A 15,799-nucleotide genomic window follows, 5' to 3' on the forward strand; every position below is an offset into this window, starting at 1 on the left:
CATTTGGTTTTAGGTTTTAAAACATAGAAAATAATAATAGTAATTCTAATACTTTATACTTTTCCAGGTACTTATTCATAGAGTAGCTTATCTGGAGTTTATCTGTACATCCTGCCAATAGAAGATCTAAAAAAGCTGATTCTGTTTGATGAATCAAAACCAACTTCATGTACATCCTGAGATATAGTGCACTGGCTTCAATGATCTAGGAGTCATTTTCAATGACTTGCTCCTGTTCACAATGTTCCAGTGCACAGATCTGACCATGTCTCCTCCCAGTTCAAAAACTTCCAGGATTCTCTGCTGTCTATAAGATAAAATGCAAATTCCTTCTTGTGACATTTAAGGTCCTCTACAATCTAACTCCAACCTATCTTTCACATTATTCTCTCTGATGTATCTGAGGTTCTGATTATAGTGGAATACTACCCATTGTCTGATATTATTCTGCTATTTCCTACCATGATTCATTCTTTTTCCCCTGCTTCCTTCCAACTCACTCCTTATTATCTTCCTCTGCTGAAATCCTTTTCTCCTCTTCAAGGTCCAACTCAGTATCTCCTCCATCATAAAGCCTTCACAGATCTTCCCAGCTGCAGTTGTTTATGTCCTTCTCAATTTTCCCTAAAGCACTTTTTTCTGGATCTCTGTCTAGTTTTTCATACTTTATGCTTTGCTTTGTATTGTTTTTATTGTGTAGGAGGGATATTCTCAGAACAGACTGTAAGTTTTTAAGGACAGGTCATTTTTCATTTTTGATTCTCACACCAGGAAGAATGCTTCACATACAGCAGATGTTTCATGAATGTTAACTTGATTTGTTTCAAGATTATTGATTGGGGATATAATAGCTGAATAAATTATGTAATATAAATTAAATGAAATATTATTATGCCATAACAAATGACAAAAGCTTTCAGAGAAAGCTAGGGGGACTTTAAAGAACTGATGCAAACTGAAGTAAGATGAATCAGGAGAACAATATATACAATAATAAACTTGATACATCATAAAGAAAAACAACTCTGCAAGTCTTGAGAACTCTTAACAGTACAAAGACCAGCTGTGATTCTTAAGGGCTGCTGATGAAGCATGTTACCCTCTTCTTTTCAGAAAGATGTTGGACTCAAAGTGAAGTATAGGACAACATTTTTGGAGACATAGCCATTGCAGAAATTTACATGTTGGTTTATTGTTAGAAGGGTCTCTTCCCATTTTTTTGATTGGGGTGTGTAAGGGTAGGAAGGAAGAAAAAATAGATTTTTTTTAATTGAAAAAAATTAAATTAAAATTTAAAAAGACTAGTGGTAAGGTCTATTTAATCATCATGTTTCTATTTCAGCACTTAATGAATCAAGCTTACATATTTATTAGCTATGTGACCTTGTTTAAATTAATTAACCTTCTTCACCTTAGTTTACTTATCTGTTAAAAAAGAATAATATCTGTATTAACTATCTCATATAGATGAGGCTCAAATAAAACATATGTAAGTTTGCAAATTTTAAAATATTATATAAAGTTGGTTTTTCTTAATATAAGAAATTTATTTACCAAATATTATGAACTACCGCCTCTGAAAACAGAAAAGAGAATCTTAGAACAACTCTAGCAGGAATTCTTTAAAAGTTCAATATAAAGCATTGTTAATCAATTCATCCAAGCATTTAGTACTCACTAAGTACAAGCCACAGTGCAAGCTATTATTGATTAACAAGGTATGATCCTGATCTTTAAAGAGCAGTTAAATAAGAGAGATAAGAAATGTACATAGAGAAGTATAATTCAAAGTGTGTCTGACTTCCTTCAAGACTTTGTTCCAATATCTACTAAAGGAGCCTTGTCTGGTCCCTCCCTAGCAGGACAAAGTTATCTCCCATCTCCTAGGCACGTATCTTTATTGTACCAATTCATGCATGTGCCCTCTTTGAGGACAGGGACTGTTTCCGTGCCTTTTCTTTGCATCCAGCTAATCATTGGGCCTGGTGTACAGTAAGCACTTAATAAATACTATTGATTGAACAAACACAGATGTCATTAGTACTCCAGGAGTTCAAGGAAGGGAGAAGTTATTAGAGAGTTCACTAGGGAGATGATGAGTAAACTGGTGAGAAAACTCTAAATTGTTTTAAGTTCCATTGAAGAAACTGGAGAGAAGAATTTAAGGTGAACAAGTCTCTACCTTATTATACTCTTCTCCCCTTCAACACATGCTACAATCCAGTGAGACCAGGTGCCTCAAACATGATTCTGTCTTCCAACTCTTTCCACTGTCATAGACCAACTCCTGCACCTGGAATGCTCTTCCTCTTCCACCATCTCTGCCTCCCCACTTCTCAGTTCCACTCCCATCTCTGCCACTCACTGAAGCAGCCTTTTCTGGTCCTTTTAATGCTAGTGCCTCCCTTCTGAGATAACCTCCAATTCAGCCTCTACACCATCCTTGGAGAGATGGGCACTCTTAATATGTTACTCATGAAACTGCAGTCTGGTACAAATATTTTGAAGAATTGGCTAGCAATAGTAGAGTTCCCAAACTGATTATAACCAGCTATCCTAATGCTGGATTACATCCTGAAGTCAGTCTGGAACGCCTAGTGAAGAAATTCTCTCTCTACAATTTAGGCCTCAATCTGTTTTTCAATTTATAGTCCTCGAGAGTTGTCCAGAGCACTGAGAGGTTACCCAAGTTTTCTGGACATGGAAGCTGACCTTCTACATTCATTACTCAGAGGTGCCTCACATTTCTAGTAATGATATAAAAATAACTCTTATGATTCTAGTGTTCTAAGCAAGCTGTTGCCAAGAGACTCATTGCAGAGCATTGTTTCAAATCCTTCTCTGTTAACCAGAGAAAATAAAACACAATGGAATAACTATTTCTTGAGCATCAGCTCAAGAGGCAGCATCAGCTTCTAATATAGTCTCTTAAGAAGGTTTGGGCTTTTTTTAATTTGTTGGGGGTGGAGAATAGCTGGTTATTGTTTAATAGCTGGTATCAGCTCATCACCCTACTGGATTCAGATTCTGAAAAATTTATTAGTTTCAGTCAATTCAATGATGGCTTAATAATGAGACTCGTATTTATCATGTGATTGGCAGAGCCTGTTCAGCAGACACAAATCTGCAGGAGCTGAGTGAGACATGGCCAAGAACTGCTATCCCTTCAGGTGACAAAAGGCCATTTGTTTTTTGTAAGAAGTGAGATACACATTTTTTTTTTTTTTCATTTGCTTCTCTATCTAGACTCTTAGCTAGCTTCAATCAATTCTGGTCTTCATGCAGATCCAGCTAAGTGGCAAATGGGTATGCATCAGTTCCTGAAGAATGTAGACCCTGATACCTCTTTTTCTCCAATGAAATATGTGTCTCATTCATGCTCTGGCATCACGATTAAATCATCCCATTCAAAATTCCAAAGGTGAGCCCAAAAGAAAGGCAACGTTTTCTTTTTATCTTAAACAAGCTTGGTGCCTATGGCTCTGAAATCATAGGAGAATAAGATGTGAGCCAGGGAATAAAAACAAGACAAGAGAATGCCCTGCACTAACAGGTCCCTCTGTGCTCCCTTTAAAGTACAACAATCCTGCCTGCTGCACTGTGAGCTCACCAGTTCTTCAAAGCTAAACAGGGTTGGGCACTTTAAAGGCCAGTTTAAACCTCCATGCTCCTCTCCCCTGAGTCAGACATGGGAGGAAGTAAGTTTCTGGAGCTGAAACTTTCAGATGACAGAAAGTCATGAGGGACATGAGCCTTGGTCACTGGGGAACCTCATACCAGGCCATTTTTTCGAGAAAAGTCATTTCCTCCCCACCAACATTTTCAGTTGAATTTGCACACAGTAGGTATTCAGTGATAATGGAAGAATTATTCCTTTCTAAAACAGAGGTATGAAATGTCTCCCGAGTTCCTCTCCACAGTTCTGAGTTAAGGGAAGAAGAGATTATATGGGAAATACTGCCCCCATCCCCACCCAAGAAACTGTACCCTCCAAACTGAAATGTACACTGAGAATTACTGTGCTTTTTGTCTACTTCATGGGTTGCTGCAGCCTAAAAAATATCCATCACCTAGTGGCCAATCGCCTCTGTTCTTCCCTAGGCTGGTCCTTGGATAAGAGTGTGTCAAAAGCTTTTCTGTTTGTAGAACTTGCTAGGCCTTATGCACTCACTTGTGTAGAGCAGCCAAGGTCAGCTACACACAAGGACACATTTAAATTGTTTGTGAAACCACCATTTAAAGTGGCATATTCGAGATAAGGATTTTAGAATAAGTGACTAACATGTTTAACATATATTAGACTATTTGCTGTCTAATGAAAGGGAATGGGAGGAAGGGAGGGAGAAAAATTTGGAGCATAAGGTTCTCTAAGGGTGAATGTTAAAAATTATCATTGCATGTATTTTGGAAAAAAACGAAACTAAAACTTCGGTAATTGTGAGAATATGGGTGTTACCTACTCTACAGTTCGCTATTTTAACCACTAGAGGCTGACCTAACCCTTTAAAGTAAATTACTTTCCAAACCAACTTTTCCAATCTTTGATGGTAAGCAATGTGGCATAGCAGAAGGAGTACTGGATTTAGAGGTAAGAGGACCAAGTTGCCATATGTTACCTGTGCAACCTGGAGCAAAGTTCTTGGCCACTATGAACCCCAGTTTCCTTATTAGTATGCAAAAGGGGCCAGGAGATTAGACTTAGATGACCCCTTAAGGATTCAATTTCTAAGATGGTTGTTCCTTGCTAAAAGTCATATTTAGTATGTCAATGAATGCCAGTGCTCAGTATAATTTCATTAACTTTGAAATTTATATATAAGAAAATAGTCTTGGTTCCAAAGGCAAAAGAATCAAGAAATTATGATAGAACTAGGGAATCTTTGGCATTCCCAGGATTACAGATTATGAACTAGAAGAGATCTTTGGGGACATCTAAATCTAATCTCTACCCTTCCTTACTCCCCCTCATTTTATATTCTGATGAGGAAACTGAAGCCCTGAGAGATTAAGTAATCTGCTCAAGGTTTTACAGGAAATTTAATTTACAGGAAATAAAGGTCAGAATCTGAACCCTGGTTTTAAAGGATCACAAATCTAAGAGCTTGAAGGACCTTTGGAGGTCACTCACTTCAATTTCTCTTCCTGAGCCTCCCCAATCATTTGCCAGTAAAAATATGCCTAGTAAGATCATAGACTTCATCTAGCCTTTCTAATACCTTAGAAATTAAAAAGTTAAGGTTCAGAGAAATCAAGGGAATTTCTCATCATCATATAGCCTGGCTTCTGCCTCCTTACTACACCACATTGTCTTCTATATTTTTACATATACATTGGCAGCCAATGTTCTCTTCTTAAATCATCAAAGGATCTATTTGTACAACTTACGCCTTGGTTTCTGGCAATCATTTTGAATGATACCGAGGATTTTTTTGTGCAGTTCCTTATCTTGACTTGTCACCTAAAAAGGAAATATAGAGAAAGGGAAAGCTTCTTAATACGTAAGCTGTGATATCTAAACCTCTAAGTCAATATTTTGAATAGATTCCAAAGGAATTCCATTATCCATCCATTGCTGATAACATGCTTTGAACACTCAATATTACCAAATCATTTCTATCCTTATGACTTACTTGGACAATAGGGCTCACTGTGTTATGAGATGATTCATTTGAGCTATTAAAGGAAACAAAAATAATTCTGTATCTACATGACAACTTTCTTCTGAATTGGCTTCATATCATCTCTTTGAATGTAGACATAATTTACAGAGGAAATCAGTCAAGGTCATATAATTAGGGATAGAGCTGGGATTAGAATTGACTGGCCTAACAGATTGAGAGTTAGAAGGAATTTCAGTTCATCTTTCATTCAGCTGTCAAATTAATCTTCCTAAAGTACAATTTTTTCCTCCCCTTACCCTTATTCAATAAACTCCTAACTTCAAGAGAAAAAAAAGTGCATAATTCTCTGATGTTCAAAGTCCTTCCCAACCTGATCCGCCCCTAACCTTTCCTAACTTTCTTATACCTTACTCCCCTGATTACATACTATGCAATCCAGTGACACTGACCTACTTGTTTCTTGAATAAGATGCTCCATTAATTGTCTCTGATGTCTGGAATCCTCTTTCTCCTCATCTTTGATTTTTGGCTTCTTTTAAGCTCTAGATAAAATTCTACTTTCTTCCCAATCCTCATTACTGTTAGTGCCTTCCCTTTGTGATTATCTTCAATTTATTGTATATATATATCATTTGTATATAATTGCTTATAGTTGTCTTCCCATTAAACTGTCAGCTCCTCAAGGGCAGGAATTGACTTTTGCTTTTTGTGACTTTTGCTTACTGACTCTCAGGCTAAGGCTATTTCTGCCAGATTATATAATCTTTTGCTTTTGGTAGGAAGAATAAAAACAGCTAACAAAATATGGGAGACAAAAGAGTCACCATAGGAAAAACAACCAAGTAAGTACACAAATCAAGTCTGCCACAGAATTTTAGAATTAGAAGGAATTTCAGTAGCCTTTTACATCAAACTATAGAAGGGGATTTTATTTCTTTCTTTCTTTTTTGCTGAGGACAGGTGGAGTTAAATGACTTGCCCAGGGTCACACAGCTAGGAAATGTTAAGTGTCTAAAGCCAGACTCAGGTCCTCCTGACTTCAGGGCTGGTGCTCTACCCACTGCACCACCTAGAAGAAAGAAAATCACAAGCTACAAAGAGTCGAGTCTCATGCATCGGGAGCAGTCCTGGCAGGAAGAGTCGACCATGGCAATGGTGTCACGTATCCCATCAATGCAGATCCTAGTGATTCACAGGAAGAAGTGGCACCGACCAACCACACCCTGACTCCATCCCCAATTACCCACTTGGCTCTCTCAGGAGTAGCTGCTCCCTACAGACTGGGAGGGATACAGAGTTCAAAGGATAACAACAAAGTAAGTATGACCACAGGAACCACTGTCTACTGAAGACTTCACAAGGAGTAACTGCTGATTATATGCTTTAAAAAAAAAGGGCAGGTTTCTTAATCAACATAAGGGAGAAGTCTGAACCAACTACCAGTGTTTACCCCCCAAACCAGGGAAAGATCCTCTCATCTGGGAGGTTTTCATATGTTCTGTTACATAACAGATGAGGTATCACAGTGTAGTGGACAGATTACAAGATTTGGGAGACAGCTCTAAATTTGTGATTCTATGTCACAATGTTGAATGAAGATACTATAAATGAATTTCTCTCTCTCCTGCTCTCTTTTTTTTAAAGTTCTCTAAATTCAGGAAATTGCTGAAAGAAATTAGCACCTGGCAAATTTTCTGTAATAAAAGAATGATCCTTGGGAATTATTCCCCAGCAGAGGTCCTTGTCTCCTACTTTACTGAGAAAATCTAGTTCATCTATCATGAGCTACCACTTTTCCTTGATTCTATAATATAAAACTGCTTCACTTCATCCCCTATTCTCTGCTTTGTTCCAAAAGGGTTTTACACTTGGCAAAACCCAAAGTTCTACATGTACCTTTGATCCCATTTTCTGTCTCTTCTAGGAGACTGTTCCTTTAATCATTCCTTGTGTCTCTCATCTTCAATTTATTATGTACTGGGTGTTTCTCTGCTGCCTACAAATATGCCCAGGTAATTCACATCCTTAAAGAAAATTTTAATTGACCCTTGAGATTGGAAATAAAATCCCTTCTCTTCTCTTTCACTGCCAAACTTTTTGGGAATACAAAACAAAACAAAACAACTACCCATATTCACTGCCAGCACAATCTCACCTTTCACTTCTCTCTTTTGTAGTCTAGCTTCCACTCCACTCAACAAGAACTGCTTTCTCCAATAGTACCAGTGCTCCTTTAATTGCTAAATCCAACTTTTTTCCCAATTTTTAAATTGGTAACTAAATCCAATTTTTAAAGTCTGTAGTTTTACACATGGTCAACTATCTCTCCTCCCCCTAGAAACTACTACTTCTCTTAGTATTCCTTATGCTGCTCTCTTCTGGTTCTTTTCCTACCTGTCTGACTGCTCTCTCAGGCTCCTTTCAACATTAATATCACATCTGCTAATTCTGGGTGTTGCCCAAAGCAATGTCCTGGACCCTCTTTTCTTGGCAAGCTTATTAATTTCCCTGCTTCAATGAGCTCTTTAAAGTTGATTCCCAAATTTATAGTTTTAATCTCTTTCTTGAAGTCAAATTCTGCATTCTCAACTAAGTGCTAGACATTCCACATAAATGTCCCATAGGCTTCTCATTATCTTCCCCCATATCCCAACCTGTCTATTTCTCCAAACTTTCCTTTTGGTTTTTTTTTTAATTCCTTCCAGTTATTCAGTTCACAATTCTAATTTAAATCCATGAGTCTTTCTTCTTCCTTACTCTCCATATCTACAATCAATCTATAAGCTCCATATCCATAATCAAATCTATAATTTATTAATCAATGACAAATTTTTGTCATATCCACTATATCTCTTGAATCTATTTCTTTCTCTTCTAGTCTCTCTCTTTATCAGTCCATCTTCCAAGCAGCTGCAAAAATAATCCTCCTAAAGCACAAGCTGAGATCCAGCCAATGGCCAGTAGGGTTGGGTCCTGAAGTATTAGAACAAGGATAAGGTTATAGCTCTCTTACATAGTATAGATCAGTAAAGTCACCCGTTTTCTGGAAGACGATTCCCTTTTTCCGTAGTAGTTGTATAGCTTCCTTAAATATGTTGTGAATTGCTTTGGAAGTTGGACGACTTTCTAAATTCACCTGTGGAAAGAAAATAATCAGAAAAAAAAAAAAAAGAAACGAAACTTTGGGGGAAAAAAATACCTTCACTGTGTTGTGCCTAGAAGCAACTTTCCCAAACCAACTGGTTTCTGAATTAGCCTGACAGGATTGTTCTACACTGAGTCAAAAAATGGGAGGTCTAGGAGAGAACTTGAACTGGGCAGGTTAGCAGGAGTGCATTTGAGGAAGACATTCTTCCAGAGGTATAGGACCAGTAACTACTCCGAAACTGAGCCTGAGGGTTTTTGTTTTGAAACCATTGGGCAAAAAGCCCCAAGGCAATCCCAGTGCCTCTTAATTTCTTTCAAGAGTGACAAGGCTTTATATTAGTCTCAGCTCTAATATTTAGAAGTTCCATTTCCTTGTTCTCAAAGAATCACAGCTGGGGAGCTGGAAGGGATCTTAGAAGTCATCTAGTTTTGAGTCCTTCTCATTTTTCAGGGCAAACTGAGGCCAAATATATGGACATACCCTGCAATAAGCCCAAAGACCAAAGGGACAAAGCCAGATGTTGACCCAGATCCTCTGACTCCAGAGTTCTTTCTAGTTTATCAAAGTTCCAGAATCACAAATTCTGAGCTGAAAAGGACTCCAGAATTCACTTACTACAACTCCCTCATTTTGAAGATGAAGAAACTGAGCCCAGAGGTTATTTAAGTGTTTTGCTCAAGGTAGTAATGTGCAGATTCAAACTGGGTCCCTTGATTACCAATCTAGTGTTTCTTGACCTCCTCTTTCCTCACTTCCCCCAAATCTGTTTTCACATCTGTAAAATAAAGATAATACACACGTACTACTATCTTATAAGGTTGTAGTGAGGAAAGTACTTTGTGAAACTTAAAGAACTGTATCTGAAATTCTTTGGTTCCTGCACAGGCCTCTGGTAGCTTACAGACACGAATTGTAGCCACAGTTATATAAAATCTTTCTCCCAAAGATCTCAAAGATATGGACATACTCTGCAATAAGCCTGCCAATGCTACAATGCTTGAATTACTTTCTACTTAGGAATGGTAGAGCTCAGAGCGTTAAGGAGCCTAATAAAAGCTACTTGGGGTGTTAGGGTCAAGAAGGTGGTCAGGGACAGGTCTGAACTACAGAGGAAGTCAATGAAGAATACAGAAGAAAAACAGTAGAGTTAGAAAGAAGTGTTCTGTATTTCCTACTTCTTTGATGTCCCGAATCTCAACATCTCTCCAGTTTAGGTGAGTAGCAGCGTGGCAGAACAGAAAGGAAAAAACAGACCCTAATCAGCTGAGATGCAGGTTAGAATTCCACCTCAGGCAGCAGAATAGCCCTGTGACCAGGGACAAATGCTTCACTTCTCAGAGCTGATTCTTAGACCTGTACTCTGGGGCCATAATGCCTGTGGTACCTACCTCTCAGGTTGTAGTGAGGCTCGAGGAAGACGGTGTCTGTAAAGTGTTTTCTAAATCTTAAATCATTATATAAACGTCAAGTATGATATTTCGTCTTCCTCAAAAGATAGAAGTAGAATGGCTTAGTCTAAAATCAGGAAGACCTGGGTTCAAGTCAGATTTCTGATTCACCTGGGATAAGTCATTTAGCCTCCTGGTGCCAAATTACAGGGGAAGGGCCATTATGCAGCCCTGGAGGTAGTTTCTTCCTTGGGAGTTCCTCATATCAAGGAAGTCAGATTTTGTAAAAACCACCATTTTCTAAGAAAAGGCTTTATCTCCAGAAGCAGCCAAAGACACCATTTTGTATTCCTAAAATAGCTTGGGTGTTCCATCATGCTGCTCAGCTAAGGGAGAGCTCTGGGCCCCTCCCATATTCCAATTAAAAGGGCTATTTCCTTCATGTCATTCAGATAATAACATCCAGTTTATTTCGTTTATTTCAACAACAGGAAAAGCTGCTGGCCAAGGAATTCTCTCTCCAGACACTAACCGATTTTTAATATGAAAGAAATGAAGCAAAAAAGCAAAAAAGAACAAACTACTGAAGAAGTGCCATCATGAGTTCCATTTCATGCCAAAGCCCCAACTGTAAAAGAAGGGAATTAAAGAGAATTTTGTCTGTGCAGGCCTCCTAAGCAGCAGAGACAGAGAGCTACAAAAGGAGGGGCCTGGAAGAGGGGCAGGAAGGAAGATTTCTGAAAGGTCATCCCGTGCCCGGTGCCACAGGGAGGGCCTCACAGCGTTATAAAAAAGGGGCCCCACCCAGACAGGAATTTCTGTAACCGAATACATAGGAGAGGTGTCCCAAAGGAGACCCTTACGTTAAGGCTGACTTAGCATTCAACTACGAGAACGAATTGGTTCACTGGCATCCTCAGTCTTCAGACTATTTGGAAATTAAAAATTTGCCAAATAATTGCTAGAGTGGTGTCCATTTTTAGGACAGGCAAGAGGCTTGGGGAAGGAGTGCCCCTTCAATATCCCATCCTCAGTGAGGGTTTGCAGCAACAGCTTTCTTCATCTTCACCCTCCTTCCCATAATGATCATAATGGATCTAAAGAACAATGCCTTTTGTAGTGATCATTAAAATTCTGTTCAATCTTAATTCACTAACACTTGATAAAAGTGGTCAAACAATTAAGATAATTTTACTGAGGTTGAAATTTTCTGCTCAGAATTGGTAATATAATGACACTTTTAACGATCATTAAATGAATATATACCAGGGAATGGAGCTGCTGGATATAGTACTGGAGTCAGGAAATCCTAGGTTCAAATCCTGTCTCTGACATTTATTAACTAAGTAATAACCATGGGTGTCAAATGAACCTTTCTCAGGCTTGGTTTCCTCATCTGCAAAATAGGATAATAATTAAATGTGATGCTATATATTAAAGGTTTTGTGCCATATGAATGTCAATTGTTGTTATTATTACTATTACAGACAATACACAAGCATGGTGCCTACTTTTAGACACACAATAGAAAGATATTTTTTAAAAAGTTCGAATCGTGCATACAAGTGAGCCCTACCAGAAAAACTTTTTGGAAACATTAACTGTGTGAAACTTCATCTCCAACCTAGCCTCAGATGACCTAAAAGCATATTTATCTATTCTGATTATAAACAGCCCGGGATCCAAAGCACGAGCAGCCTTCTCATGAGTACAACAGCTGTATTTCAGTCTTGGACAAGAAAATAGAGGCCAACAGATGAGGTATGGAACTCAGGAAACAATGCTACAAGATAAAGCAGCCGTAATAAGAGGGTGGGCAGCCCTTGTCTCGTGTTCATGATCCAGTCCAGGATCCCCAAACATTTACAAGTTCTCATTGTCAAATAAATTTAATATCTACCCACCTGGCAAAGAATTTTTGAAATTAATTAAAATGTGGATAGTTATTAATCAGATTCAGTTGATTATATTTGTGCTTAGTGTTAAACTTAAAAAAATTTTTTTTTTAATGAAAATGGGAAACAACCATTCTGTTGCTAAGCTCTGTAAGCTATAATGTCCACAATGAGGCCATTAAGAATGAGGCTCTCCTGCTTTTGCTTCTGAACTCCAGACTGTCATTAAGCCTTTGTGGAAAGCTCCCATTTGTGCCACAAGAAAAAAGAACAGAAGATCTAGGGTTACATCAGATTTCATCACCGATCAGTGGCTTTATTTTTCAGGGACTCACTAAGCAGAATTTAATCACACCGATCTCCCTAACTGGAGTAATATGAGGGGAAGATTCATGAATGATTGAAAAACTGTTTTCAAAAGACAAGAGGATCCACTTCAAATGCTGAATTTCCATTAGAACACACTGCAATGGGTAGACATGGTAGATGGTACAGTACTTTAAAGATATCAACTCAGAGCTCCTTGGATCCTTTTGTAGAAAAGTTACTTGGACTTCAAAATATAAAAATTAAGCCTGATTGTAGCTCTTAGAAAAAAAGCTCATTTTATATAGAGTATATGATTTTCATACTTTCCTTCGGGGTATAAAAACTTCCAAAATGCACCATTATCTACTCTAGTCATCAGAAAGTCAAATCAGAGACAATCTCCTTGCAATGATTTAATTTGGAAAAGTTTAGTGTTCTGAGGCATCCAGAATGACAGAAGAGTAAGAAAGTACCTGGGAGCTGGTACCTCTCAATTCCTCTCCCAAACCCCACAGAAATACTGGAAACAAACAAAATCTCTACAAAAAACAATACAAATGAAATTCATCTTATAGACAGAAAGGGAATCAAAGAAATAGTTATAATTTTAAAATTCTACAGTAGCTATTTGAAGGCAGGAGATGGATATTTATGGTCTAATTATTCTTCATAGGAAATACGTTTATCAAGTATATATTGTGTGTAAGGTATGTAAGAGCTTGGGGAAATAAAGACAAAATGAAAAACAGGCCCTATTTTCAAGGGGCTGATATATTACTAGAAAGGCTCCAGTTTGTAAAGGAGATCACCTCCCATCCCATCTCCAAATACCCCTCTCACAAGCACAGATGATAACAAGATGGGGGAGAGAACACTAACCACTGCGGGGAATCAAGAAAGGATTCCCTGAGGAAGTAGTATCCCAGATCAACCTTGACCAGAAGTATAGACTGGGGATGTACATTAGTGGCAAGGAGGAAGATGTGCAACCCAGGTATTCAAGACAACCTATACCTAGTCATGGATGCAGAGAAAACAGCAAGAGTTTAGTCTGGCTGCAATGCAGACTACAAGAAGGGAAGAAGCCCTGGGAGGGAGGCTGGAGAAAGTGCTAGATGTGAGGTGCAAACTTTTCAAGGGGAAAGTGGAAAACTTTCCATCAGAGCAACTTAACTTCAAACCCAAGTAGTTTTCTAGCAAAGATTTCTCTGAGCCTGTCTCCCCATTTATAAAATGAGGATAATCTGCATTCCCTGTCTCATAAGATTACTGCAGATGGCTCATGGTAGACAAGCTGCAATATATCATACAAAATTGCATAGGAAAAGAAATGTTAGGATAATCTCCAAATTATACAACCAGAAAAATAGCACTGAGGATACAAAAACAAACAAAAAGAAAGAGAATTCCTGTTCTCAAGGAACTTATGTTCTAATGGGGAAAGATGGCACAGAAAAAAAGAGCTGAAAAGGGGAAGGGATTTGAAAGTGGGGGTGGGGGGGTTTGATTTTGAAATCTAGAGAGTGAAGATAAGGAACAGGGTCAGGAAGAATGAAGACATATTAGTGCTCTCTTTATCACATGATTATTGAAATTGGCCTGAATCATCTCATTGTTGGAAAGAATCACATTCATTAGAATTGATTGTTATATAATATTGATGTTACTGTGTACAATGATCCCCTGGGATTGAGCCCATTTCAATGGGCATCTACTTTAATAGCAGGTAAGTCTTTCAGGCCAATTCCAACAGATTTGTGACAGAGAGCCATCTGTACCCAGAGAAAGACCCTGTGGGGACTGAACGTAGATCACAACAGAGTATTTTCACCTTTTTTATTGTTGTTTGCTTGTTTTTTGTTTTCTTTCTCATTTTTTTTCCTTTTTTGATCTGATTAATCTTGTGCAGTATGATAAATGTGGAAATATGTAGAGGAATTGCACATGTTTAACATATGTAGGATTACATGCCATCTAGGGAATGGGGTGGGGGAAGGGAAGGAGAAAATATTGGAACACAAGGTTTTACAAGAGTGAATGTTGAAAACTATCTTTGCATATATTTTGGAATAAAAAGCTATTATTTAAAAAAAAATAGTAGGCAAATCCTTGGCTTTTTTTCCCCCTGCCCACACAGAATAAGCCCAATGAGATTAAATTGAGTCAGGTAAAAACTGGTTCATTGTTATCTCAGATTTCTCTATGGCCAGGTACATTGCTGAGATGGAAAGAAGGCCCCACAAAATCATACAGTTTTCCCTCCCTGCAGTATGATGATGGAGCCACCCAATCCTGTCAGGAAGCCTGTCACTTACACACTTCATCTCTAGTTTGTGGGCATAGCTGATAACATTCTTTAGAAAAATCCTCACCTGTTCAGAGCAGGACCTGTCAACAATAGGCTGATTGGCTGGAACCATCAAAGACTCCACAGCTTCTAGCTCTTGTTGGTAAAAGGTATGCACTTTGTTTTCAACAAGGAAGTCTTGGATTTTTTCACTCAGCAAACTTGTTTGACTAAAAAGGTCCAGAGTACCTGGATTGCTACATATGAGAGAATGAGTTTTAGAAAATTTCAGAAAAACATCAAGAGTATCTTAGATATCTTTTTTATGAGTTTTCTATATTTCATATGTGCATTCCATATTAATATACATGTATATATGTACATATGCCCACATATATATATATATACATGGGCTTCTTAAAATCAATAAAAGCATAGTATTTTAAAATAATATACAATATATAAAGAGAAAAATTGGAAATAAAGGGATTTATCAAGACCTGAGTATTTGGGGCAAGTTTTTGAAACAACCTTAAAGCTACCCTGACAAAAGCAGTTCCCTTCTTGAAAGCTCAAAATTGGCTCTAAAACTTACAATTTAGTGATTCATGTGAAAAGGTTTAGATGTCTTGGTATTCACATAAGGGAGCTGTGTGGGCACAACAGATAAAGAGCTGGCTTCAAGAGCCTGGAAAATCTGAGATTAACCTAAAATCACCTCTATCATCCTGGCCAAGGGACCCCGGACAATTAATTTAACCTCTCAGTATTGGAGGTGACTTTCCAAGATTTGACACTGTAGAAAAAGTGCTAACCTACACAGAGGTCATGAACAGTCAGGTGTGACTAAAACACACCCCCAATTCAGGCCAGCTCCCATGATCTTGTGATGGAGAGAGCCATCTGCACCCAGAGAGAGGGCTGTAGGGACTGAGTGTGAATCACAACATAGCATTTTCACCTTTGTTGTGATTGTTTGCTTGCACTTTTTTTTCTCATTTTTTTTCCCTTTTTGATCTGATTTTTCTTGAGCTGCATGATAATTGTAGAAATATGTATTTAAGAACTATACAATGTTTAACATATATTGGATTACTTGCCATCTATGGAAGGGGGTGGGAAGAAGGGAAGGAGGAAAAATCAATTTTGGA

General features: G+C 38.0%; 1 protein-coding gene across 3 annotated transcripts in view; it reads right to left on the minus strand.

Annotated features, from left to right (window-relative positions):
• STN1 (STN1 subunit of CST complex) overlaps positions 1-15,799 on the minus strand; it is a 51,957-nt gene that overhangs the window by 8,367 nt on the left and 27,791 nt on the right. For all 3 annotated transcript variants that reach the window (XM_012541463.3, XM_012541470.3, XM_012541473.3), the window contains exons 7-9: positions 14,734-14,905; positions 8,635-8,757; positions 5,386-5,458 (exon numbers count right to left, since the gene is read on the minus strand). In XM_012541463.3, coding sequence (XP_012396917.1) covers positions 5,386-5,458; positions 8,635-8,757; positions 14,734-14,905 — 368 coding nt within the window. The remainder of the gene's footprint in view (positions 1-5,385; positions 5,459-8,634; positions 8,758-14,733; positions 14,906-15,799) is intronic.

Source organism: Sarcophilus harrisii, chromosome 2, assembly GCF_902635505.1.
Source record: "Sarcophilus harrisii chromosome 2, mSarHar1.11, whole genome shotgun sequence".
Taxonomy (NCBI): Eukaryota; Metazoa; Chordata; class Mammalia; order Dasyuromorphia; family Dasyuridae; genus Sarcophilus; species Sarcophilus harrisii.